The sequence below is a fragment of the Ascidia mentula genome, chromosome 6 (genome assembly GCF_947561715.1).
Source record: "Ascidia mentula chromosome 6, kaAscMent1.1, whole genome shotgun sequence".
Lineage (NCBI taxonomy): Eukaryota > Metazoa > Chordata > Ascidiacea > Phlebobranchia > Ascidiidae > Ascidia > Ascidia mentula.
This window is the reverse complement of record NC_138571.1, coordinates 8,493,930-8,520,021: the sequence shown is the minus strand read 5'-3', so window position 1 is coordinate 8,520,021 and position 26,092 is coordinate 8,493,930. Positions and strand designations below refer to the sequence as shown.

The 26,092-nt window shown below is 36.7% G+C and overlaps 2 protein-coding genes and 1 non-coding gene across 3 annotated transcripts; all 3 read left to right on the top strand.

Annotated features, from left to right (window-relative positions):
• The first annotated feature begins 8,300 nt into the window (after positions 1 to 8,300).
• Trnat-ggu (transfer RNA threonine (anticodon GGU)) lies at positions 8,301 to 8,374 on the top strand. The gene has a single exon. It is a non-coding gene; the product is annotated as a tRNA-Thr (tRNA).
• Positions 8,375 to 8,788: 414 nt separating this feature from the next.
• On the top strand, positions 8,789 to 24,289 carry LOC145906828 (E3 ubiquitin-protein ligase HECW2-like). Its single transcript, XM_082994302.1, has 30 exons — positions 8,789 to 8,911; positions 9,643 to 9,806; positions 10,258 to 10,397; positions 10,950 to 11,032; positions 11,350 to 11,517; positions 11,585 to 11,708; positions 11,859 to 12,504; positions 12,561 to 12,656; positions 13,056 to 13,247; positions 14,259 to 14,367; positions 17,050 to 17,224; positions 17,329 to 17,381; positions 17,651 to 17,897; positions 17,965 to 18,131; positions 18,312 to 18,457; positions 18,585 to 18,706; positions 18,779 to 18,892; positions 19,050 to 19,104; positions 19,274 to 19,456; positions 19,524 to 19,651; positions 20,008 to 20,080; positions 20,460 to 20,547; positions 20,624 to 20,738; positions 21,310 to 21,435; positions 21,551 to 21,691; positions 21,970 to 22,198; positions 22,364 to 22,497; positions 22,552 to 22,679; positions 22,944 to 23,142; positions 23,331 to 24,289. Exons 1-30 carry the CDS (start codon positions 8,842 to 8,844, stop codon positions 23,440 to 23,442), a joined length of 4,527 nt encoding a protein of 1,508 aa, XP_082850428.1. The 5' UTR covers positions 8,789 to 8,841; the 3' UTR covers positions 23,443 to 24,289.
• A 540-nt stretch (positions 24,290 to 24,829) lies between these two features.
• On the top strand, positions 24,830 to 25,771 carry LOC145907107 (uncharacterized). Its single transcript, XM_082994543.1, has 5 exons — positions 24,830 to 24,962; positions 25,018 to 25,176; positions 25,229 to 25,387; positions 25,492 to 25,587; positions 25,761 to 25,771. The coding sequence occupies exons 1-5, from the start codon at positions 24,830 to 24,832 to the stop codon at positions 25,769 to 25,771; spliced, it is 558 nt and encodes a 185-aa protein (XP_082850669.1).
• The last annotated feature ends 321 nt before the right edge of the window (positions 25,772 to 26,092 follow it).

Sequence of the window (26,092 nt, the reverse complement as noted above, 5' to 3'; positions counted from 1 at the left end):
TGAAAAGTATTTTGGCACGCGGTTGAATGTGACGTACACCCCGTAGTGAAATACGTAAAATCGCTGATGTTTGAAGCTATTCTGATGAAAAATGTGGGATTTTCTGCCAGTAATTTGTGTTTTCTAACCTCCCAGTTTGATTTTGGGTTAAATAATTAGACGTACAGTGATTTATAGACAGAACAAACACGTTTGTATCTTATGAACCATCCCGTGAAATGGTGATCATTGATGCAGAATGTTTTTTACGTAGAAACATATTCGGATTCTGCCAGAATGAAAATAGTAATCATATACATACCACATTTATTCTGGCAGAATAATAAAGTGTATTTGCCATATTTTTAAGGTTAAACATGCGTCCAGACAAACAATAATTTGTTTAGTTGGGAATGAATACTTGAACCTTGAATTGCAAAGTACAGAGGTATCCACGTCAATCAAACCTGGATTAGTCGTTTAAACTAAGAAGAGACTACTGTCATTCTGGCAGAATCCAAAATTATTGTTTCGCAAAATGCGTTCCGCATCAATGAGCAGCATTGCACAAGAAGGTTTACCTTGTACAAAAGAGTTTATTGTTGGTATATAACATACCAGTAAGCATTATTTTGCAAAATATTTCACTTCTTAATCATTTCGTACCAATACCTCTGTAGAAGTCCCAAGTTTATATTCAAAATAACCTGAAATACGGATCTTATTGCTCATTTTTGCATTGCTGGTGACGTCACTTTCAATCAAATGCCGAACCACTTTCCGCTTCATAGGATTTTATTTAAATCTCAGTATCTGTCAAGGATGGAGTGCAGAATAGCGTGAAAGTAATAAAAATCGGTAGAGATCCCAAGTATTCCATCAGAATGACCTGAAACACCAGTGTTTTTTCGCTTTTTTGCATTGCCGGTGACGTCACATTCAATCAAGTGCCAAACCACTTTCCGCTTCATAGGATTTTATTTAAATCTCAGTATCTGTCAAGGATGGAGTGCAGAATAGCGTGAAAGTAATAAAAATCGGTAGAGATCCCACGTATTCCATCAGAATGACCTAAAACACCAGTGTTTTTTCGCTTTTTTGCATTGCCGGTGACGTCACTTTCAATCAAGTGCCAAACCACTTTCCGCTTCATAGGATTTTATTTAAATCTCAGTATCTGTCAAGGATGGAGTGCAGAATAGCGTGAAAGTAATAAAAATCGGTAGAGATCCCACGTATTCCATCAGAATGACCTAAAACACCAGTGTTTTTGCGCTTTTTTGCATTGCCGGTGACGTCACTTTCAATCAAGTCCCAAACCACTTTCCGCTTCATAGGATTTTATTTAAATCTCAGTATCTGTCAAGGATAAAGTGCAGAATAGCGTGAAAGTAATAAAAATCGGTAGAGATCCCACGTATTCCATCAGAATTACCTGAAACACGGGTGTTTTTGCGCTTTTTTGCATTGCCGGTGACGTCACTTTCAATCAAGTGCCAAACCACTTTCCGCTTCATAGGATTTTATTTAAATCTTAGTATCTGTCAAGGATGGAGTGCAGAATAGCGTGAAAGTAATAAAAATCGGTAGAGATCCCACGTATTCCATCACAATGACCTGAAACACGGGTGTTTTTGCGCTTTTTTGCATTGCCGGTGACGTCACATTCAATCAAGTGCCAAACCACTTTCCGCTTCATAGGATTTTATTTAAATCTCAGTATCTGTCAAGGATAGAGTCCAGATTAGCGTGAAATTAATAAAAATCGGTAGAGATCCCACGTATTCCATCACAATGACCTGAAACACGGGTGTTTTTGCGCTTTTTTGCATTGCCGGTGACGTCACATTCAATCAAGTACCAAACCACTTTCCGCTTCATAGGATTTTATTTAAATCTCAGTATCTGTCAAGGATAGAGTGCAGAATAGCGTGAAAGTAATAACAATCGGTAGAGATCCCACGTATTCCATCAGAATGACCTGAAACACGGGTGTTTTTGGGCTTTTTTGCATTGCCGGTGACGTCAATTTCAATCAAGTGCCAAACCACTTTCCGCTTCATAGGATTTTTTCTAAATCTCAGTATCTGTCAAGGATAGAGTGCAGAATAGCGTGAAAGTAATAACAATCGGTAGAGATCCCACGTATTCCATCAGAATGACCTGAAACACGGGTGTTTTTGGGCTTTTTTGCATTGCCGGTGACGTCACTTTCAATCAAGTGCCAAACCACTTTCCGCTTCATAGGATTTTTTCTAAATCTCAGTATCTGTCAAGGATAAAGTGCAGAATAGCGTGAAAGTAATAACAATTGGTAGAGATCCCACGTATTCCATCAGAATGACCTGAAACACGGGTGTTTTTGCGCTTTTTTGCATTGCCGGTGACGTCACTTTCAATCAAGTGCCAAACCACTTTCCGCTTCATAGGATTTTATTTAAATCTCAGTATCTGTCAAGGATGGAGTGCAGAATAGCGAGAAAGTAATAAAAATCGGTAGAGATCCCACGTATTCCATCAGAATGACCTGAAACACGGGTGTTTTTGCGCTTTTTTGCATTGCCGGTGACGTCACATTCAATCAAGTGCCAAACCACTTTCCGCTTCATAGGATTTTTTCTAAATCTCAGTATCTGTCAAGGATAAAGTGCAGAATAGCGTGAAAGTAATAAAAATCGGTAGAGATCCCACGTATTCCATCAGAATGACCTGAAACACGGGTGTTTTTACGCTTTTTTGCATTGCCGGTGACGTCACTTTCAATCAAGTGCCAAACCACTTTCCGCTTCATAGGATTTTTTTAAATCTCTATATTTGTCCAGGATTTATGTCGTCGCAATATCTAATGGAGTGGCACACTCGATTTTTCACGCAATATCATACATTTTCCCTTCTAATCACAATGTGTCACACTTATGAACTTGCAAAGAACGTTTTATTGTGCAATGTGCGTCCAATTCTTTTTCCTTCTTTTTGTAGTGAATATAAATGACCGTAAAGGTAATGCTTGTTAAAATAAATATTTTGATTTAACATTTTCAAATGAAATGATATTTACTCTTAAAAAATGTTAAATTTGTGCATGATGTTGATGTATCACAGGTGAAAGTCATCTTTGCTTGTTACACAAACATATAAGAAACACAATTTTCATGGTGGCCACTAAATCTAAGAAACAAATTGGGTAAACAGGCACAATTAAAGAAAAAACATTGCGCACGTTTATTCGGACAGTTTTAGATTATCAGGAGTTTTGATAACTGCCACATCTTTGACAATTGAGTTCATAAACATTTCTGCATCATCTGTGGTTAGTACCTACTGGTAACAGGATCAAAGATTGCTGAAATTTTCATGAGTCGGAAACGTTCGCTATTACTGTACATGCACCTTAATAGGATACATTTCATGGCCAACCGTGTAATAAGTCAAACTCATGTACGCGTACTTAATTAACGAACATGCAACTTATTAACGTAACTAATTAACGTGCGCGCATGTTAAGTTGGCCGATAGTTTCATAATCCTATGTAAAATTACATGTACTGTCATCAGCTTATGGGCGTCGATATGCTCTTGTTTTCTGCTTTCACCTTTGCTAATATCACTCATGTATCCATCTAGTGGCAGGTAGCGTCAGATCTATGTCAAATCCTCAAATGTTATCGCAACTGCTTAAAAATCTAAGTGTTTCATCACAGGCCCAAATATACCATGGCCCCGCACAAATTTGTAAGTACCGGAAATGTATTTTTCAAATATTTATCCTTTGTCAAATTTGTCCTCTTTTTCCAGAATTGAACATTTGAACAGCGAAATTGCGCTGTATTCTCAGCTAACCTTGTACTTTTACGTACGCATATGCCTTTACAAATTATTTTGATTTTAAGTTATAGTAAACATATACATACTTTGTTTTAATGCGCATGGGCTGCCAATATTCAAAAGAATTTTACAGCGCTTGCAATGCCACACAATAATTTTACAAAGTTGGCATCTTTACGTCGCAATTTAATCGTGTTAAGCTTGCCAAAAAGCAGAGTTGATTGCAGTAAAACCTCACGTTTTAGGTTCTCTTTGGGGTTGCGATACATCAAAGTAAACGGTGCGAACCACAGATATCCACAAGATGGATGCATGAGTGATATTTGCAAAGTAAAAGCAGAAAACAAGGGCATATCGACTCCCATAAGCTTTGACTTGAAGCTAACTATTTGTTGTTTGAAATGAAAATATACGACGATAGTACAAGTAATTTTACCTAAGATTATGACACTGTCGGCCAACTTAACATGTTACTAAGTTACAAGCACCTTAATAAGTTGCATGTTCGTTAACTAGGTACGCGTACATCAGTTTGACTTATGACGTTGTTGGCCATGAAATATGTCCTGTTAAGGTACATGTACACTAATATCGAACGTGTTGCTTACTAACGCGCGCGTGCCTTATTATTCCACATGATGTCGCTCTTATTTGGAATTTGACACTGTTGGCCAGGCTTTAGATAACGCGCACGTTCATTATTACGACACACGCACGTTATCTAAGGTACGCGTACAATATTATGACACCGATGTCCCAAACAACATAACGAACGTGCTCGTTATTTAAAGCCTGGCCAACAGTATGTCCAAAACAACATAATATACGTTTAGGGTTTGAATGTGAAGTTGCAACTTGTCACGATGATTATGCTGGCTAATTGCCTTTGAATTGTCGTTTACCAGTGCACTTGGCTAAGATGCAGGCAGTTGGGTATAATTGTTTATTGATGAAATGTAACTAAATAGCATAAAATAAAATGGAATATATTTAGAATCAAATAGAACGGTCAGAAAGGGCGAAAAGCGTTACCGTATAAACATATAGTCTCGTGATATGTGATATTGTGAGAGAAAGACAGTGCTGGGCTCGTAAATAAAATTTGGGTAAGAAAGCCCCAGCCCATTACGTAGGGTGAAGTATCCCTGTCACAAACAAACTCCCCTAACGATGGAATGCGATGACAATTTTATCAATGCAGCTTCCAGTTCTGACATTATCCCACATGCGACTTGGTAAGTGTCAATGCAAATTCTTACCAACGCGATTGCGGGTACATTTTCACCCATATGTCAAAGGCGGTTTGCATCACACGATCGCAATTTAAATCGAATGACGCTACAAAGTACTTAACCCTGATATTGGGATGTACTTCAATATATAAAAAAAAATGTTTGAAAAATAATGTATGTTCACAGTACGTTTTACACGCAAAATTGACGATAAAGGTGTGCGCAATGCTAATAATAGGCCTAATGGCGACCATGCACATTCGCAATACAAAAAGGAAAACAAACGAGAGAAAAAATCATTTGTTCAAACCTTACTGGATGATGGAACCAAGCTACCCTGGCAGGCTGTCGATCGATTACCGTATCTATAGTGCTGAGTAAAAGGTTTGATACTTCCTGGACCTATGTTTCAAATGTTTATCACATTGCTTATATATGTTTTGCATTCCACGGAAACTGATGACGCCCTTTACAAGCCGAAATATAAATCTAAGCAACCTTCGTATTGAAAGGAAGTCAACATAAATGGTTACATGTACATATTCGCAAGGGTTAGGCGTGTTTATGAAAAGACTAACAAACGAGTTTGGTATGTGTATCACCATACTTTATAAAGCGACGTAAACCGAAATTAAACATGCAAAATATCGAATCAAGTCAACCAGCATGGGCAATTGGCATATTTAATCAAGAAGTGTTGCAAAGGATGTTAATGTCGGTATGGAAATAAGGTTAGAATCCGACGATTTCGCCACTACCATTCGTCAATACAAACTCCCAATCGGATAATATTAAGCACCTCTAAGGCTATCGCATAACGAGACAGGATCGTCACAATGAGAAAACCCTCATTTGGCAGCTATGGTATTTATAGCATGCAATGTAAACATTTCTGTGTTGTTTGATTACAATGGTGGATATCGTAAATGCAAATTTTGCCAGGCAATTTGTGCACGAAACACTGCATAGGCCAAAATCTGACTTCTCTAATCGTTTCGATCATGTACAGCTCATCTGGTGGAGCGTTGGGCCTCATCAAAAATCGCAAAAAAGTGAAAAAGCCCTGGTTTGAAGTCATTCTGATGGAAAACGTGGGATCTCTCCCGATTTTTATTACTTTCACGCTATTCTGCACTCCATCCTTGACAGATACTGAGATTTAAATAAAATCCTATGAAGCGGAAAGTGGTTTGGCACTTGATTGAAAGTGACGTCACCGGCAATGCAAAAGAGCGCAAAAACACACGTGTTTTAGGTCATTCTGATGGAATACGTGGGATCTCTACCGATTTTTATTACTTTCTCGCTATTCTGCACTTTATCCTTGACAGATACTGAGATTTAAAAAAAATCCTATGAAGCGGAAAGTGGTTTGGCACTTGATTGAAAGTGACGTCACCGGCAATGCAAAAGAGCGCAAAAACACACGTGTTTTAGGTCATTCTGATGGAATACGTGGGATCTCTACCGATTTTTATTACTTTCACGCTATTCTTCACTCTATCCTTTACAGATACTGAGATTTAAATAAAATCCTATGAAGCGGAAAGTGGTTTGGCACTTGATTGAATGTGACGTCACCGGCAATGCAAAAAAGCGCAAAAACACTGGTGTTTCAGGTCATTCTGATGGAATACGTGGGATCTCTACTGATTTTTATTACTTTCACGCTATTCTGCACTTTATCCTTGACAGATACTGAGATTTAGAAAAAATCCTATGAAGCGGAAAGTGGTTTGGCACTTGATTGAAAGTGACGTCACCGGCAATGCAAAAAAGCGCAAAAACACTGGTGTTTCAGGTCATTCTGATGGAATACGTGGGATCTCTACCGATTTTTATTACTTTCACGCTATTCTGCACTCCATTCTTGACAGATACTGAGATTTAAATAAAATCCTATGAAGCGGAAAGTGGTTTGGCACTTGATTGAATGTGACGTCACCGGCAATGCAAAAAAGCGCAAAAACACCCGTGTTTTAGGTCATTCTGATGGAATACGTGGGATCTCTACCGATTTTTATTAATTTCACGCTAATCTGGACTCTATCCTTGACAGATACTGAGATTTAAATAAAATCCTATGAAGCGGAAAGTGGTTTGGCACTTGATTGAAAGTGACGTCACCGGCAATGCAAAAAAGCGCAAAAACACTGGTGTTTCAGGTCATTCTGATGGAATACGTGGGATCTCTACCGATTTTTATTACTTTCACGCTATTCTGCACTCCATCCTTGACAGATACTGAGATTTAAATAAAATCCTATGAAGCGGAAAGTGGTTTGGCACTTGATTGAATGTGACGTCACCGGCAATGCAAAAAAGCGCAAAAACACTGGTGTTTCAGGTCATTCTGATGGAATACGTGGGATCTCTACCGATTTTTATTACTTTCACGCTATTCTGCACTCCATCCTTGACAGATACTGAGATTTAAATAAAATCCTATGAAGCGGAAAGTGGTTCGGCATTTGATTGAAAGTGACGTCACCAGCAATGCAAAAATGAGCAATAAGATCCGTATTTCAGGTTATTTTGAATATAAACTTGGGACTTCTACAGAGGTATTGGTACGAAATGATTAAGAAGTGAAATATTTTGCAAAATAATGCTTACTGGTATGTTATATACCAACAATAAACTCTTGTACAAGTTAAACCTTCTTGTGCAATGCTGCTCATTGATGCGGAACGCATTTTGCGAAACAATAATTTTGGATTCTGCCAGAATGACAATAGTAAGAAGAGATAAGAAAACAACCACGAAATTTTAAATTATTTTGCAGGAAGTGGAGATAATTTAGTTGCGACACAGCACATGCGCCACTCTTCGGTTGAAGATTGGGTGAAGTTGTGCCAAAATTGGTTTAGTTGGTTGAAAAGGAAATTTTATTCTTTTTAAATTGCATCCAACCAATTTGGAATTATGCGCCCGGACCATGTTCAAATTACCGCTTACAAATAATTTGTGATTTCATGGTCATTATTTTTGTATCTACTCTTAGCTTCAATGCCTAATCAGGGTTTAATTTAAGTGGATTTGTATCCCTTGGAATTTTAAGTTCAAGCATAGTTTAAGTGTCCATTTCCAATTTCCTAAATTGTTTTAAAACATGGTAAATACTAAGGTTCACAGGCTTCGCAGCCAAGCTGGATCAGCCACTTACGGTGGTGGAGATCCTCTACGCATGTGAAGGTCGCCTGACAAGTTGTGCGCTTGCGCACCAGTGTACCTTGGCCACAATATACCCCATGAAGCCACTGAGCTCCTGTAGCTCAGTTGGTAGAGCGTTGGGCCTGGTTAGCCCAGGGTCGTGAGTTCAAACCTCACCGGGAGCTTGATTTTTCAGATCTCGCTCCGACTTGTCGGGAAAAGTGGCTGATCCAGCTTGGCTGCAATGCCTTGGCTGCGAAGCCTGTGAACCTTGTGATCAGAATGTTAGAGCTGTGATCGCCAAATATAAAGGCCTGCGCAGTGGGGCGATCCCGCCTTGCTATGCTTATGCATGGCATTACTTCTGCGTTGGTAAATACTATTCATTATTCTGCCAGAATGAGTGTGGAACATGGTTCAACAACGGTGATGTTTTGTGCTCAGAACAACACTAGAGAACCAATGCAATCGTTTTTGTCGGTAACGGCAGTTTATTTAATAGTTGTGGCAGAAAAGAGCCATGCTGGCATGGAAGTTTTTTTTATTCACAACATCCAAAAACTATTCAAGGCAACTTATTTTAATATTTTTGTTTTTTTAGTTGTAGCCGACCTATATTTGGTGTACCATGTAAGTGTGTATAAATGCTACAATGTCTGAAGAACATAATGAAATAAGTGTTAGCAGCGGTTCTGATACATACTTGTCTTTTCTTATAACAGGTATAGTTGTCATATGCTTGCATATGTTTTTTGCTAATCACGATTTTTGGGAAATGAAATTTAGTCTCTGCCCATGCCCATTTACTCCAATCCCCTGTGTCAGGTCTGCCCAACTTTGTAGGTGTTGCAGGGCCCACAAACATTTTTCAAAATTAAATACCAATTAAGTCTTTTACTTATTAATAACATTGCGTTCTTATCACACTATTTATGTTTTCATTTTGTATCTGTTCATTTTAGCTAAATTAACTGTTAATTTCTTACTTTACACGTAACTTTAGTTTGGCAAACATTCCAAACAATATCATCAGATATCTAGCATAAAATCTTTGTACATTGTGGAGTATAAAATCATTTTATTGTGACGTTACAATTAACAATAAGAAGTTGTAATCAGTCATTAATTATGCACACTGTTGCCAACTGCTTTGCATTCTCACCAAATTTGTATATTGACAGTGTTCAACAAACAAGATTTTGATTAATAGATCTATAACAGAATTAACTGATCTATTGTGATGGAAAATATACTTCATCCAAACTCATAACATACAGCAGATCAAATTAAAACATCGTAGAGCGCCATAAGTTGGTTGTGGGTTGGGCAGGCCTGCTCTATTCATTCGCCATTTCAACATACATATACTTTATCTACTTACCATTTTAATCAGCAAGCAGATAGAGTAAATACCAAATTTATATTCAACCTACATTTTGTTTACTCTTTGCAGGAATCACCGGCTATAATTTGAAGAGAGGGGTTTTCTTCAACCCCGATCCATATGTAAAATTGAGAGTACTTCCTGGGGCAAATCGCAAAAAACGTGCCCACCACAAACAAATACTACACACAAAGCAGGTTGAAGATACCACAAATCCAACTTGGAAAGAACAGGTTTACAGTAATATATAGTTTAAATTACAATATAATTATTTTCATTACAAAACTTTGATAAAAAGGTTTTGATATTATAAAATATGTATGTGTACTTCACGTACAATATGTCCCTATAATTATGTCATGGGGACATTTGAAAACAATTTTACAACTTAATTTAACATTGTTTTCCAAACCAAATTGGGCAGCTTGAATGGTATCTTGTTTTTTCCCCCAATTTTCGAAAAAAGTGTATTAGACAAAACAGAAATGACAAGGCTGGATCGCCCCACTGCGCAGGTCCTTGCTTAACGATCACTAGGTTTACTGGAATCACAGCCAAGACATAGTGTATCAGTATGTTACTATTTAATTATGCTCAGTAGGCATATTGTCTTTGTATTTAAAGAGACACATCCCAGCTTTTTGTTTAGAAAGAAAACATGATAAATATACATATTTGTTGCAGTTTTATGTGCAAGTATTGAGAAGTGATGTGATTGAGTTTGAAGTCCGAGATAGATTTGATAGGGGTCATCCAACATTTAGAAGGTTCTTGGGGAAACTTGATGTTCCTGTGACAGAAATTTTGGAGAGACTTCACAGCAGGTAATGTGCAAGTAATGAACAAAACCTTTACAACATTAATGAAGAATGTTGTTACACAATGAAAAACAACTCACTTTAGATTATTATGGAATAAAGATGCTGTGGTATCAAGATATATTGACAGTCAAGTGTTTTTCTGTTTGCACAACAGCCTTGCTTTTTTGAATGGAATCAAAGAGTCTGTCTTCATCAGTCTTTTAAATTTGGGGTGTGCAACCAGCAGTTTGTGAAATGAGATTTTGTGACACTCTATCGTTTTTAAAAGATAAATGTAAAAATTTGTTATGTATCTTTCTGATTGGGCGTAGTTGGCCTGGCTGCACGAAAGGTTGCACACCCTAGCAATAAAGCAATGAAACCATTGACAGTAATGGCTGTTATATAAAAAATGCATCACTTGCTTATTTTAAGACAAATAATATATATACATCATGAAATGATTTCAAAATTATCAAATTTATTGTTTAAGGCTTAAATGTGTAATACTTATCTTTTTGTGCTAATCTATATTATAAATGTTTGAAAAATAGCTTGTTAAGCCACACTGTTTAGGGAACAACGCTACACCGGCCCCCTTAGTAAGAAAAATGCTCTAGATCAACCATCTGGTGGTTTGTCATTTGTTGTTGCTGATGGTAAGTCTTGCCCGCTATTTCTTGTAAAAACAAAGTAGTTTGCCAGAATTTCTTTTTCATGTAATTCAATCGCTCTGAAGAAAATCCTCAATGACAGAATTGTTTTTAAAAAAACTTAATACAGTCAATTTGGTTTTATTTTTATTTGTTGAATTTGAACTGTTAACAGCTTTTTATATGCATGATTGTGATTGCTGTACAGGGCTTTGTAAAACACCAAACCTAAATTAACCATTGTACTGTTGTTTATGTTTTGCCATGACAAATGTACCCCTGAACATTCAGCAAAACAAAGACTGGGTAATACTGTATTTCAGGGAGGTCAAGTTTGTTCAGCTCCTTTCCACACAATACAATCAACCACAGACACAGAAGCAGTGTAACTTCAAGTGATAGTAGTCTCAGTGTTGCATCCAATTTAAAGAGTAATGATCATTTTTGTGAAAATGATTTATCACAGGCACTTGATTCTATGATTACTGAAGGTGTTAAGCAGACAGTCTAATTTAATTACCTCTGACATATATATTAATTTTGTTTTTTCTATGTCAGATAAATATGCCGGTGAGGCTGACACCAGAAACTTGCTCAACCATAACTCTCTAACTAATATAACTTCTGATGAGGCAAATAGTTCTCCCATCCAAGAAAGGCATTCAAGCGAATATATATCAAGGTTTGTTTATTTGCATGTGATGATTTATTATTTTTTTGTGAATGGGAAATGTTCTATAAATGGTACATATAAGCAACTAATTTCATTAACTTTGTCCGCATTTACACAATAACATGTTCTGTTTATTCAGCAATAACAACTTTTTTTAAGTGAGCAGCAATTGGGAGAAGTATCAGTCAGTGAGACTCAAAATGATAATTTGCAAATTATCAACCAAGAATCAAGTGACAACCTACAGAACACTCCAATAACAAGTTGTAATGGTGATTGCATGGTTGAACCGTCAACAACTTCCTCACAATCACCAATAAGTCATGAGGGATCAACTTCTAGTGTCTCCCAGCTGCAAACATTTAAGAGCTCAGAAAAAGTAAAAAATGGTTATTCTCATGTCAATAATTGTCAAGTTCTTCAAGAGATTACTAAACATATGAGTAAGGAACCAGAAGATTCTACTGAAATAACACTTTGCAGTGCATGTCATAATACTGCAACACCTGCAAATATTCTCACTGATACAATAACAAAAGATAATGGTATTGAACATTCTGAAAAACTGAGTAAGGACAAAGAAAAAGTACCCCTATTATGCAAACAAGAGCATCATATTTTCGAGCATGATCATGCCCCTAATCACTGTGAGCCCAAAAGGATCAAGCAAACAAATAAAACAATGCGAAAAATGCTACCTAAGCCAAGACAAGACAAAGACAATTTACTTAACCTTTTACAATTTATTGCGGTAACTGATGCTGAAGCTTCTTCAAGTTCTGACCAAAATCAGGGAAAATTTCAGGTTGCATTTGTTGTGTTAATTCTTCAAAAGATATGATTAACCCATACTTCATTTAGATAACAGTTTTAATAAGACGTGACAGTAGTTCAAATCATGTTGGATGCCATTTAATCGGTGGATCAGATTCAAAGCATTCAATTCTGAGAACAATGGTAATGACTTAACTTTGTACAGCATTTTTGATATGCTGTAGTGCTGTAACCTTTTTGTGGTTGCGAACCACTTTAAAAACAATTTTGATGCATACCACCTAGCTGAGTGTTACAAAGTAACCTAGGGGATGAATTAACAAACATGTTGAAATCACTTACGATTTTTTAAATTCGAGCTATATCTGCAAATTATGGAAAGGTGTTCGCGTACCATTCTGGAATATTGTGGTGGGCATACCACCAGTTTAAAAACACTGCTGTAGTGCTATCAATTTACCCATAGTTGTGTGCAACTGTACGGTTGTGCACTGAGAGCATATTAATCATTAGTAGTGTGCTTTTAGTTGGCATCCAACTTTTCTTGCTTCCTTGTTAACTAAGATGATATTATTTACGCAGGGCATATATATAACAAGAGTTGAACCAGGAAGCCCTGCAGATGTTGCTGGTTTGCAAGTACATGATCGCCTGTTATTAGTAAATGATATTCCAGTTGCTGATTCTCACAGTGCTGTTGTAAATGCTTTAAATTCTGCTTCTCCTCATGTCCGCATTCAAGTTGAAAGAAGAAAAGCACCTAGGGCGATGAAGGTAAGTGCCAGTAGAAAATTAATGACTCAACACATTAAATATTTTTTAATGTTTTGTTTATATTTTATATCCGTGAACAAAACTACGAATTTCACCAAAGGCAAAATTCAGGGGTCTTTCGGACCTGGTTAAAACTGCAATCAAAATTACAATATAAACATTTCCTGTTTTCTGTTTACTTTAGAACTGATGATACTTTTTAGAGAAACATGTTTTCTTTGCAATAAACTGCATTTGGCACGAGGATATTTATATTGTAATTTTGAAGTGAAGTTTCCACCAGTGTCATGCACAACAAGTGGCATTGGAAAAGGTTGATTTCAGGAAGAAAATATTAATTGTTGTTACTGGTTAAAACTGGTCATGCAATTGAAAAGTAAATAACTTAATCCACCACTAAAAACTTCGTAAACCTAACACCAAGTGAAATATCGTTGATCATAGGCGTTGATTCCTATCTTCCAGAAAAGGCCTGCCTAACCTGCAAAAAGTCTAGACTAGACTGGTTTGAAATGTTTTCGCATGTCCTAGCCAAAATTTTTTAACAAGCTTCATGCTTTGACGCAAAGTCTGATTTCTAATACAGATTTCATCAGTTACAATTAGGTTTATACACCACACAACCTATAGCACAGGCATTGATTCTAACTGGCCTAGCCTAAAAATTAAAAAAAATTGACACCTGCATTCAATGTAATTGTGTAGTTAGAAATGTAAATGCGTACTATAATACTTCGAGATGTTGTCATGTTTGAAAAACGTTTCGGCAAAAACTTATGCAATCATCTTGGAGATAGATTGTGACTTTCTTGTAGTTCAGTACAATGCATTAATTCTTTCTTTTATTAAAGAAGGCTATATTACCTATTGACACAAAACTATGCAATGCATTCTGATGCAATGATAAGCATTGCAAGAGATGTTAAAATTATAAATCACATTCTTTTGAATTTGTTTTATTTACTAAAAATTGTTTTGTTGGTGTTTTATCACAGCAATTTATTTTTAAAGGCTTTAGGCACAGATCTGCAAACTTCAAGGAATATAGTATCACGTCGTGCCTCACTACCCATATCATTGGTGAACAAAAAAGACAATGTTGTGTCATCTACAGTTTCAGGTTTGTGTTCAGGTTGGCAAAAATAAAATATTTAGTAATTCCCAAATTATTTCATGAGGAAATATGAAGGATTCCACTGAATAGTATAATGTGATAAATTACAATAATTTTTGGGAGAAACGTTTAGGTTTCTTTGACGGTTTGGAGGTTCCACATTCCTTAACTTTGGGTTGCAGACAAAAAAGGTTGTGAAACAATGATCTATTGTTATGGTTTAATGCAGCGGTGCACAACCTGCGGTCATGCATATTTATATCAAAATATATGCATTGGCGGTCGTCTTTGCTTATGAAACTTGTTTTTAAAGCGGTCTCAAGAATTAAGCTTTAAATTAGGCCCATTTCCATTTCCGTGTTATACACATTCGTTCGCTGTAGCGAGTAGTAACTGGTGCAGCCACCACAACTTTAAAAAAACAGGCGAGACAAAGCGCGATACGAATGGTGACGTGGTGAAGTTCTGTGTTGAAAATTCAAAAAAGCGTGTACGTGAGCAAACCGCTTACATCTCTTCTTTGTTTACTCCACCAATCATCGTTGCGAAGCTTCCTACAAAGTAGCATATCATCTTGGTGTTGCAGGAAAGCTTTATTCCGATGGAGAACTTGTTAAGCGATGTATCATGGACGTTGTTAAAGGCATTCATCCCGGCAAAGAAACTACTGTGCAACGCCGGCAATCTGACATAGTTCAGCAGTTGAAGCTCTCTCTTGAGGGCAAAAGTTAATAAAGAAGGACGTTTACTTGTGCTCGCTGTTGACGAATCTACTAACATCAACGACTCTGCGCAACTGCTAGTCTTCGTTCGTTCTCTATCTACAAGTTTTGAGTTGTGTGAGGATCTTCTTTCAATGGATACGCTGACTACCCACACCCGTGGTGAAGACATATTTGATGCAGTCAAAAATGCCTACATTCGCCCAGGATCAGATTTAAAAATTCTTCGTGGCATTTGCGCGGACATGGCGCACCATGACGGGTAAGCAACAAGGATTTGTGACAAGATTGTCAGATTACGTATGTAAGGAGCTAGAAATTAACGAGCTCATTAATCTTCACTCTATTATCCACCAGGAAGCGTTGTGTGCCAAATCCATTGCTTTTAGTAACATTCTGAAAGACGTAAATGGTATTATTTTATTCATTCGGGCAAATGCTCTTCATCACAGGCAATTTCAAGAAATTTTAAGCTCAAGTGAATTATCAGCGGAGGAGGATGTGCTTTATCACTCTTCCATCTGTTGGTTGTCTCAGGGAGAGACGTCTTGCCGTGTTCTGCTCTTGCAAATATTATGACTTTAAAAACAAGTATTGCACCTGTTGGATTTTCCAACTCCTGTCAACAATCTGAACCAAAGTTTGCAAGGAAAAACAACAACAGTTTGTCTCCTGTACAAAAAAGTACAAGATTTCCGGGACAAATGTCTCCTCTTCATCCAAGGCAGTGCAATTTCTTTCATTTTCCGCAAGTGACAGCGCTGATTAACAGCAAAGAAATAGACCTTGACAATATTCCAATCGACGTATGTGGGACAGCAATTTGGAGTCGGGTCTTCATCTGATGATTTCCAACGAGTAACCTAATTTTGAAAGTTTGTCTATGGGCGTACAAGAACAAGGGGCCCATTAAATACTCTTCATTACATTGTATATGTGTAATAAATAGTGCACATTTTTCAGGTATGGAATGATTTCCATTCCTTTCTTATATTGCTCATGTCAACTTGTAATTATCAGGGGTATATCATTGAAAAAGCAGTATATTCAATGGCGGCCAATAGCACACAGTAGTGTGTTTTGCGGCCGGCAATAGTAAAAACGTTGTGCACCCCTGGTTTGATATATGTGTGTTGACAGAAAAACATAATTTTTAATGTGGTTTCTGTATGCAGGATGGCTACCAAAGCTATCAAATTTTTGATAAATTATGTTAGATAACTTTTTAAATTATGTTAGTTAACTTTTGGCATGCTTGTTAAGTTGATACCATAAGGCTCTACATTAGCGGAGACAACACAGATTAAAAGTATCCTGATCTTTCTCTCAACTAGACTATGAATTGTGTTGGGTTGGAAATGATTATATTTGCATAAAAGTGGGTTCTAACTTATATAAACTGTTGACACACATATTTCTTTGTGATGTGCTGACCTTGTTCTGGACAAAATTGCTAATGTAGTTTAATGATTCAATGTTTATGACTGTAACAGCTGTAAGGTAAGCTTTAAAATTCAACATAAGGATGATTGAAAATGATTGTGATTTGCCTTCATGGATATTACATATTAGTACACAAAAGTAGTTGCTGTCAATATAATTGCACTTAAATTTTAAGCCTTATTTTCTCCATTTTAAATTTTGGTGTAATGCATGATTATGATAATATTTATATTTTGAGATTGGGCTTTTTTATTATGAACCTTTAAAATCAATCAAGAAATAGCCAAGTTATTTTTTGTATATTTATTGTTAATCGTTTTCATAAATGTTTTTTGTTGGTTCTGTAACTTGCTAAATCTATAGCAGAGATAAATGGCCGTAAAAATGGTCGTAAGTCAAACCTCACCAGGAACTTGATTTTTTTTCATATTCATGACTTGTCTGAAAAAGTGACTAATCCAGCTTGGCTGTTATGCCACTGAATCTTTTTTTGTAGTAATGCTATCATTTGTAATTTTTACAGGAATGTCATTTCATGGATTTCCATCGCGATCAAGTGCAGCTTTGATTGAAAAGCAATCAGTGATTCCAAAACACAACCAAATGCTTTTACTAAATAGACGGAGATCAGAATTTTCCTTACAACATACCAGTAGCTTGGCTGAGTCTGTGAAACGCCACCATCCACTCCGTAGCAGGTTGTGTATATAAACTATAAAAAGTAAACCCTTTTTTAAGATGTTGTCTTCTGCATTTTTAAATCTATGTAAAATATTTTCACAGTCTGATTTAATTATTTCAGATCTGATTCAACAGAAATTGATGAGGAGTTATCTCAGGAAGGTTTGCCACAAAGTATGTTGTTATAATTTATGACCATGTTTTTACCGGTACAACCAAGTTAGTAGTGTTATTGAAGTTGACGAGGACAGTACTATTTGTAAAAGTTCTAGCAAACCTGTTAAACTGAAATGGTATAGTTTTTTAATCATTTCTAATACAAATACAACACTAAAATTATTAATGTCTTACCACATGAAACTTTTACTGAAAAGCATGGTGCAAACAAAAAAACTAATTAAATTTTTGTTTTTGAAGTTCTTGCTGTTGTTTTTCATGATCAGATTGGGAAGCATGTCGTGATCGACATGGTCGAATATTTTATCTTGATCATATCAATCGAATAACACAATGGGAACGCCCAAGCATGGTGGAAGAGAGTTCAGTTGGTTCCAGTTCAGCTTCTATTGATGGAGGTCAAACGTTACCAGCACAGAGTGCCAACAAGCGAAAGTTAGGAACAACAAGAGCCCGACTTGTGAGATACAACTCAGTAAAAGGGGATCGCAACTATGAACGTGTTATGCGCAGGTTACATCATATACTTCACATGCATGATAAAACATACAACATTAGGCCTAAAGAATAAAACATACAGATATCAAAGCATACGAAGAGTTATGAAGTCAAATCCATCTGATGAAGCTACTGGCTCAAGTGAAAATCTGTTGTTACAAGATTCCACATGCAATAAAGAAAATGCTGCTCCAACATGTAGTTCCGGTGCATCAAACCTGCAGCACTTGGAGCCACAGCCAGAAGATTGTAGGTGGAACTTAGAGTCCTGTTCTGAATTATAAAATGTTGGTTTGAGTAGTTTTTCAATTAAAGGGATCAATTTTTGTTTACTTGAATTTTGGTGGCTAAACTTTATTAGTTTTCCACATAGTACAATTGCTAATTTTCATTATATATATTGCTTGCTGAAAAATATGCATATTCTAGTGAAAGACAAACCATTGGGGCAAACAGAGTCAGCAGAAAGTGATGGACACTTACCAAACTCAGATGATGATGAACAAATAAAAAAAAATCCAGCGTATCATTTTATTGCCCATCCCCAATTTTACATGCTGCTTAGCTCAAACCAAGTAAGCCCTACAGTCAATTGCATTTACACTGTGAAGTATTTTATGAAATGGACATTTTGTGCAAAACTGTATCACAAACTTTTATGTTAGTTGAAGGAGTGACATATTACTGTTTAATGTGTTGCAGAAAGCTTATGAACTTTATAGTCAGCGTTCAGCTATCCAGTTTTTAGTAATGAAAATTACAAAAGATCAAAAAAAATTCAAAGAATTTCAACATAACAAAGAACTTGTCCGCTTTATAAACTGGTGAGTTTCATAGATTTCATCCTGAAAGTCTTCCACCAAATGAAAAGGTGTGGTAAAAAATTGTTTGAACAGTTTTGCAGATGAAACAAAAGAACTACCACCTGGATGGGAGAGAAAGGTTGATAATTGTGATCAACAATTTTTTGTGGATCACAACAATCGGACTACCACATTTTTTGACCCCAGGTTAAAAAAGTGTTTTTGGTTATTTTTTTAAATGGCACCCAATAAATATGTTATAATTATTAGTCTTTAATTTCTTAGTCATGTTTACATATTGTGGGCTTGAACAATTAATTCAGGACAAACTATTTGTGTGTTTGTTTTTTTGGGGGGTGGGCAGATTACCTTATTATGAAGAGCAGACTTCTGATACACCACAAGTTTCTGAAAATCAGGTATTTTGTCCATTTGTTGCTTGTGTTTGTGTGCACAATTTTTCATAAATATACTAAAAACAATCTTTTCATTGTTTTTGAAATGTGTTTCTAAGAGTGTATATTTCTACTTGACATGCAAACAAACGGCGATGAGTAAAATATAAAATAAAATGAAGAAATCGTTTAGTCGGAGTTTGTTGGTGAGAACCGACTTCCTGTCCAATCTCCACTGACCACAAGTGCTCCGGAAGTTGCTCCCAGACCCAACAACACCCTCACCAACCGATCTCGCATCATTGATGATAACGCAGTCGAAACACAAGCTGCACACGTTGAACCTGTCGAGAATGTTTCTTACAATGAAAAAATAGTAAGAAAGCAACCACTGGTAACAGGAAATCTTTTTAAACTGATTAAAACATCACGTCAATTTGTAGGTTGCTTTTCTAAAACAATCAAACATTAGTGAAATTCTCAAGGAAAGATATCCTGCGATTGCTACGAGTCAGTCTCTTAAGGACAAAGTGATGGCGATAAGAACAGAAGGAATAACTGCTGTGGAAAGGTGAAAACATGTGTTTTGCGCTGTAAATATTTATCGGAAAATTTAGTGCAACTTGAATCTATTTGTCGGACATGTGTTGCAAAATATATTTCATCACGTAAATCAGGGTGGTCCAAGTTTGTCAGTATCCGGGCCGTAATTCTGTTTCAGCACAGGTTTGCGGGCCGCCAGCATAAAATTGGGGCTTAACTAATTACCTGCAGAACGTAAGAGTGCTGAGAGTCTTCGGAAGCAACATATGCTGCCTACCAATGGGTTGCCTCTATGAAAAAGTGTACAAATAAGCAAGAAACCACGGGCCATTGCCCGGACGACCCTGACCGAGCTGATAACTTTTTATTGTATATAATTTACAGGTACACAAATAGTATTCAGTTAACCATGATGTTGAGTATTTTTGAAGAAGAGATTATGAACTTCGTTGTACCTGTGAGTAATATTTTATCTTGTATACCGTAAGTGTCGTTATTTGGTCTCGTAGAGTTCGTCGTAACTCGCTTAAACAAGGTTCAGGCTAGAAACAAAACTATAAACTACTTTTCTTTTATATTTGTTTATTTAATATTGTAAAGTGTTTTGAAGCATTATAACAGAAGTAAATCTGCACACCTGTAACGAACTGCTTTTCCATGTTACCTAACAATCATTATCTAACGTACTAATTGGGATAAAGTCCGAAAGGGGATACTGATGTGTAAGCGGATATTTCAAAGTGGTCGGTAAATCGCTCTGGTGGGTGTAATGTTCATTAGAAGTCCCGTGAAAGATAAAATCACGTGACATCCGGTAATGAAAAGTATGGTTTCAGAGTCAGGAGCGGACTCGTGCATTGCTCGTGGAGCGACCAAGATCGGCTGTTGATACCTTTTTATCAAATTCTCCAAATTCATCTCCCGGTAAGGTTTTCAATGCGTATAGATTTTTCCAAAACATGAATTTATCGATTTGTAAACGTACGGCTTGTGATTGTAGTGACTAACCGCTCCCAGAGTGCTGGCCGACTTCACAGAAACTTTGATTCCAAGCTTCGTGGATTTTACAGAAAACTTGAACAGAAAGGTTATGGCCAAGGACCGGCAAAACTTAAGTAAGTAAAAAATTTGCATGTAACTGCATCTTGTCAATTAAATTTTTTTTTAAATTGGAATGTTGATCTAAAAAGAATATGTAAATTAACAGAAATATTATCCTTGTACCCGACTGGTCACACCGAGTCCAAGAGAATTCCGGCATTGGTTTAATCTGTAATTTGTGGAATAACTTGATTTCGTGGCGCATATTTGAAAAGTTAAAGATAAGGTTTCAAATCTGCCCGTAAAACCACAATCACATTGTATGAACTCTTTTTCGCCTTAAATGAATCTGTACAGTCAGGTTTGTGGAATTGCCTGACAACTAAATATTAACTTAGAGCGAAAATTATGGCTCTAAGACATTGTGATGCAATTTTGTGGTTTGTGGCTTTCAGCCTTGATTACCGTGGTGTGGTCATAATTTCTTTTAAGAGCACGTGTTCAACATTCCTATACTTTTCATGGAACTCCTCGTTGCGGCTTAAAATGTTACGCTGACCTATAAAATAAGCGTGGAATCACAGCTTCACAATGGTGTCCATCAGCCAAACCGTGATGTTCGTGGTCACATCTCTCTTCTTACAGGTTGAAGGTCCGCAGAGACAATCTACTGCAAGATGCCTTTACAAAAGTAATGGCAATGCCTCGTAAGGAATTACAGAGGAGCAAATTGTTCATTTCGTTTTCGGGGGAAGAAGGTTTAGATTACAGGTTATTTTATGCTAGGTTATCAGTTTAAGTTTGATGCAAACAATATTCAGAATTCTTTCACCAACCATAAAAATCCATACTTTTTTAAGAAAGTTTCTGTCTTTATGTTTAACAGTGGACCTTCGCGCGAGTTTTTCTTTCTTCTTTCTCGCGAACTCTTCAACCCCTATTATGGTTTGTTTGAATATTCTGCAGTGGACACATACACAGTACAAATCAGTCCCATGTCGAAATTCATTGACAGTTTCATTGAGTGGTAAGCTACGTTATAATTCATGTTTTTGTGAATATAAAGGTACATTCGAAAGCACATTAAAATTCAGTCAAGCGGTCTAGGATCTGCAAAGGCTCTGATGTTACTGATGATGGCAACGCCATAATACTTTTCTCACTCAATTTGAAATTACCGAAACGTTTGACAAACCTCCCACTAACCGCAGCCATGTTGCGGTTTGAAACTGCTGTTCACAATTTTTCTTTTTGCTATGACGTGTAATGTAGTTGCCTGTATGGATTTGTACATGTTTGTAACAGGTTTCGCTTTGCTGGTCGTATCATTGGACTATGTTTGGTTCACCATTGCTTACTGGATGCATTTTTTACTCGCCCACTCTACAAGATGCTGCTGCGTTCTAAATGTGACCTTTCTGATCTGCGTTATGTGGACGAACAATTTTATCAGTCCATGGTCTGGATGAAGGAAAATGACATCACTGACGTGTTAGATTTAACTTTTACTGTTGACGAGGAAATGTTCGGAACGGTAATATGGCTTCATCGAATGATACCAAAACGTCATTCGACATTTATAAGCTCTAAAATTTCAAGGCTTCTGACGCTTGTTTTTTAAATGTCTTTTTTTATTTTAAGTTTGGAACATAAACGGTCATCAGTTTTAGCTGACTTAACATTGCTGTGAATATTTTAGGTAAAGGAAAAGGAACTCAAACCGAACGGAAAAAATATTCAAGTAACCGAAAAAAACAAAAAGGAGTACATTGAAAGAATGGTTAAGTGGAGAGTGATACGTGGAACTATCGAACAAACCAACATGCTTTTCAGGTAAAAGCTTTTTTGCTTATAGTCTCTGGTTTAAACAAATTGCATTCGGTTCAGAGGATTTAATGAGGTGATTGACCTACGCTTGCTAAACGTATTTGATGCACATGAGCTTGAACTTGTGATTTGTGGCACTGCTGATATTGATCTTGCGGATTGGAGGCAACACACTGAATACAGAGGAGGTGAATTTGTTGCATATACCCTGAGAACTTTCCACACTGCACTGTAGATATTTAATTATATTTATGTTCTAACGCAAATGGCCATTGAAGTTAAATCCTTGGTACAGTATTTTGAAGGGAAATTTTCGTATTGTCTCGTTTACACCTATTTATTGATCCGTTTGATTTTTGTGGTTTGGCGAAAAGTTTTTTTTCATGGTTAATCTTAGAAATTAACACACTTATTGATTGTAAACTGCTTACTGTTTGGGTGTTTTTGTGCAGGTTATTATGACATGCACCCGGTTATTCAGTGGTTCTGGTTGGCTCTTGAACGATTCGACAACGAGCGGCGTCTACGCCTACTCCAGTTTGTGACTGGAACAAGCAGTATGCCATACGAAGGTTTCGCTGCATTGCGTGGACCGAACGGACCAAAAAGATTTTGTATTGAGAAATGGGGAAAGGTTCATTGTCTTCCGAGGTAGGTACCCTCATTCCGTAATGTTAAAGAATAAATCAAGTCATTTAGTTCATGTATAGTCCGTTTAATGTGGTAAAGATTTTGAACCAATAATTTATTAAACAAGATTTGCCGAGTGTAAATCGAGACCATAATTAAATGCTGTCATGTGTTTACCTCGAGCAATGCAGAATTCATTTTTTTTGTAGAGCGCATACCTGCTTCAACCGCATCGACCTTCCGCCATATCCATCCTTCGAAATCTTGTGGGAGAAACTGATTATCGCGGTTGAAGAAACAAGCACTTTCAGTCTGGAATAATAAGAGTCGAATTAAGTGTTGCCTTCCGCGCATTGCAGTAAATATTAAAACAGTTTGGTATATGAAAACATGAAATTTGATGAAACGTATTTTCATACACAGTATCTGTGAAAGTGAATCCAACAAAATTAGAGTTGTTTTCCGCCAACTCCTCTATATTTCATATGAAACTTCACAGGGTGACGTCATACCTTGAACTCAGTTGCTTCCTAACGTGGTATATTTTATCCCACCGATCGCCTTACGATAGTAATTTCGAGCAGATGCCCGAAAACCATTGGCCAGCATCAATTTACACTAAATTACAAGTTAGTTGTTCCACGATTTTGGTGCCTTGCTTATTTGTGTTTGGTGCTTGGAATTAGTGCAAAATGGTGCTTAGAAGAAACGCATTAGAGCGCAAACTTCAGGAATTCCGTATGACATTGCGTTTTTGAATCCACCCTTTACCGTCATCTGCTTGTAAAATTTATGTGTATCAAAATTTTGTGTTACATCTATAAAACCTGACAATGCCATAGGCTTCATTGTGAATTTTATAAATACTACTAATATAATGTGTTTGTGGTTAATTTTGTTGTTACCGCTTTTGCGGATGTTCCTTAATATTTCTTTTAACTTTCTGTAGTCATACTTCACTGCCTCTTTCCTGCTTTTCAATGCGCTTTTATAATACTTTCACAAATTTTGTTGCCAAATATATTAAATGATTAACCACGCAACGCAAACGTTGTAGTTGATTCGGAAAGGTGGTAGTAAGTTTTTTGAATGACATTCGCAAAATCCATCAGACAACCGATGGCAAACTATATGTGGTTGATAAAACTTTGGTGAATTATTATGACTTTAGACTATACCCACTTTTTGGTGTTAATTGTAGACGTCGATGTTTGTACCAGAATAGTCCGCAGGTCCGTGTTGCGTTATTTTGCAGAATGTTCCGTGTGGTCAAATGAAATAAACACTACCTTTGCTATAAAATTTTAACAATCTTTATTCCTGGTAATGGGTTTTATAGTTCGTAAAAAGTTTCTGAACCCCGACAATAAAATTCTTTAAAACAACGCTCTATTTTAAACTGCTATTACTATTTTAAGACTGCAAGTCCGCAGATAGCATTGTTCAAAAGCAATCATTTGGCCTACATTAAATTGTATTTTTTTGCAATAGTAAAAAAGTGATAGCAACTTCATTTATCCAATCTGACATTTGTTAAAAGTTTGCAGAAGTTGGAGTAATACAAAGGCCGCAGGCAAAATCATGTTTTTGCGCTCTTGAGAAAAAGTTCGCACTTAAATTACAGTATATAAAGGAGGGAATGTGGTGTTTCCATCACTGTTTCCAAAACGTTTCAGCAGTTTTGCAACTATATTTCGAAGACGTAATAATGCGATCATCCTTTGTTGGAGCGATTCTTCTGTTTGTCTTCTTGGGGGGAGTTGACGCCCAGTGGATGGAAATACTTCGAAACATAGCTTGGGACAACATGTACCATGTGGTGGGTTCAGCACAAGACTGCGGTAAGTTAAAAATATTTTATACACAATCTAGATGATTATAGTTATTTATTTGCAGAATCCGGCTGTAAAGATATCAACATGCCGTTATGCATGACGGAGGGAACTAAATGGTGCAGAGATTACGGATTTCAATCAATTGCGTATCAAAGAGTTTGCCGCAAAACATGTGGAATTTGCAAAGCTTGCGTAGAACAGGATTCAGATTGCTTGATGCGTAAGTTCTATTTGAATGAATTGTAAAAAAAGTAAAAAAGTTATTTTTGAAGCGGGAGAAGTTTGTGAAGACAAATCAAATCTCTGCCTGACATACAAAATCAAAAACTGGTGCAACTTGGACCGGGTGGGAAAGGTTTTATGCAAAAAGACATGTGGGGTATGTGCTGATAGTTGCAGTCTTCCTCCACCCCCAGGAACTTGCTCCCAAGGTTAGACTAAATCCATTTTATGCATCGTATTTATTGTGGATTAATTTTATTCTCTATTCTAAGTGTCGGGCAATGTTTTAATTATATATTTGGTGTAATTGAAGATTGCATCGATCAAAACGAGTATTGCATGGACTGGGTAAAGCTAGACAAATCTTGGTGCGACGAAGATTCTAAATATCCAGACATGCCGGACATATGTAAATACAGTTGCAAAAAATGCACACCATGCAGCTAACAAGGAAAACATCTGCATCTGAACATCTGATTTATCTGCCTGAACCGTGACACTCCAGCAATTTACGTATTATATTGTTATGTCTACAAAATGCGTGTTTACGCTGTGTGTCGAATATTTTTTTGTTTTTTGTAGTTTACAATTGAAGTCTTTTCTAACTAACAAATGTTACGGTTAATAAAATGTTTCAAATTAATTCGATTTATGTAACACTTTTTACCAACGGAAGAGGGTAAAATAACAGTAGACTTATAACACAAAAACGAAAGTATCGTCAAAATCGTAAGAATAAAAAAACAGAAACTGAACAACGGTTGACACCTTTATCGTTGTGACGTCATGCACGAAGTCGCATCAGAAAAAGGCTTTATTTGCGCAGGTCACAAGAAAAGCGCCTTCATTTTGGGTGTGATGTCATAACTTTAACCTCACCTTTGTGTTGAATTTAATTTGATGATTCCAACATT

Coding starts and splice junctions, on each gene's coding strand:
- LOC145906828 (XM_082994302.1), top strand. CDS start 8,842: ATGTCTGAAGAACATAATGAAATAAGTGTTAGCAGCGGTTCTGATACA. Junction 18,132..18,311: donor GGAGCCACAGCCAGAAGATT/GTAGGTGGAACT, acceptor TGCATATTCTAG/TGAAAGACAAACCATTGGGG. Junction 23,143..23,330: donor AAGGTTCATTGTCTTCCGAG/GTAGGTACCCTC, acceptor TTTTTTTTGTAG/AGCGCATACCTGCTTCAACC.
- LOC145907107 (XM_082994543.1), top strand. CDS start 24,830: ATGCGATCATCCTTTGTTGGAGCGATTCTTCTGTTTGTCTTCTTGGGG. Junction 24,963..25,017: donor GGGTTCAGCACAAGACTGCG/GTAAGTTAAAAA, acceptor ATTTATTTGCAG/AATCCGGCTGTAAAGATATC. Junction 25,388..25,491: donor CCCAGGAACTTGCTCCCAAG/GTTAGACTAAAT, acceptor GTGTAATTGAAG/ATTGCATCGATCAAAACGAG.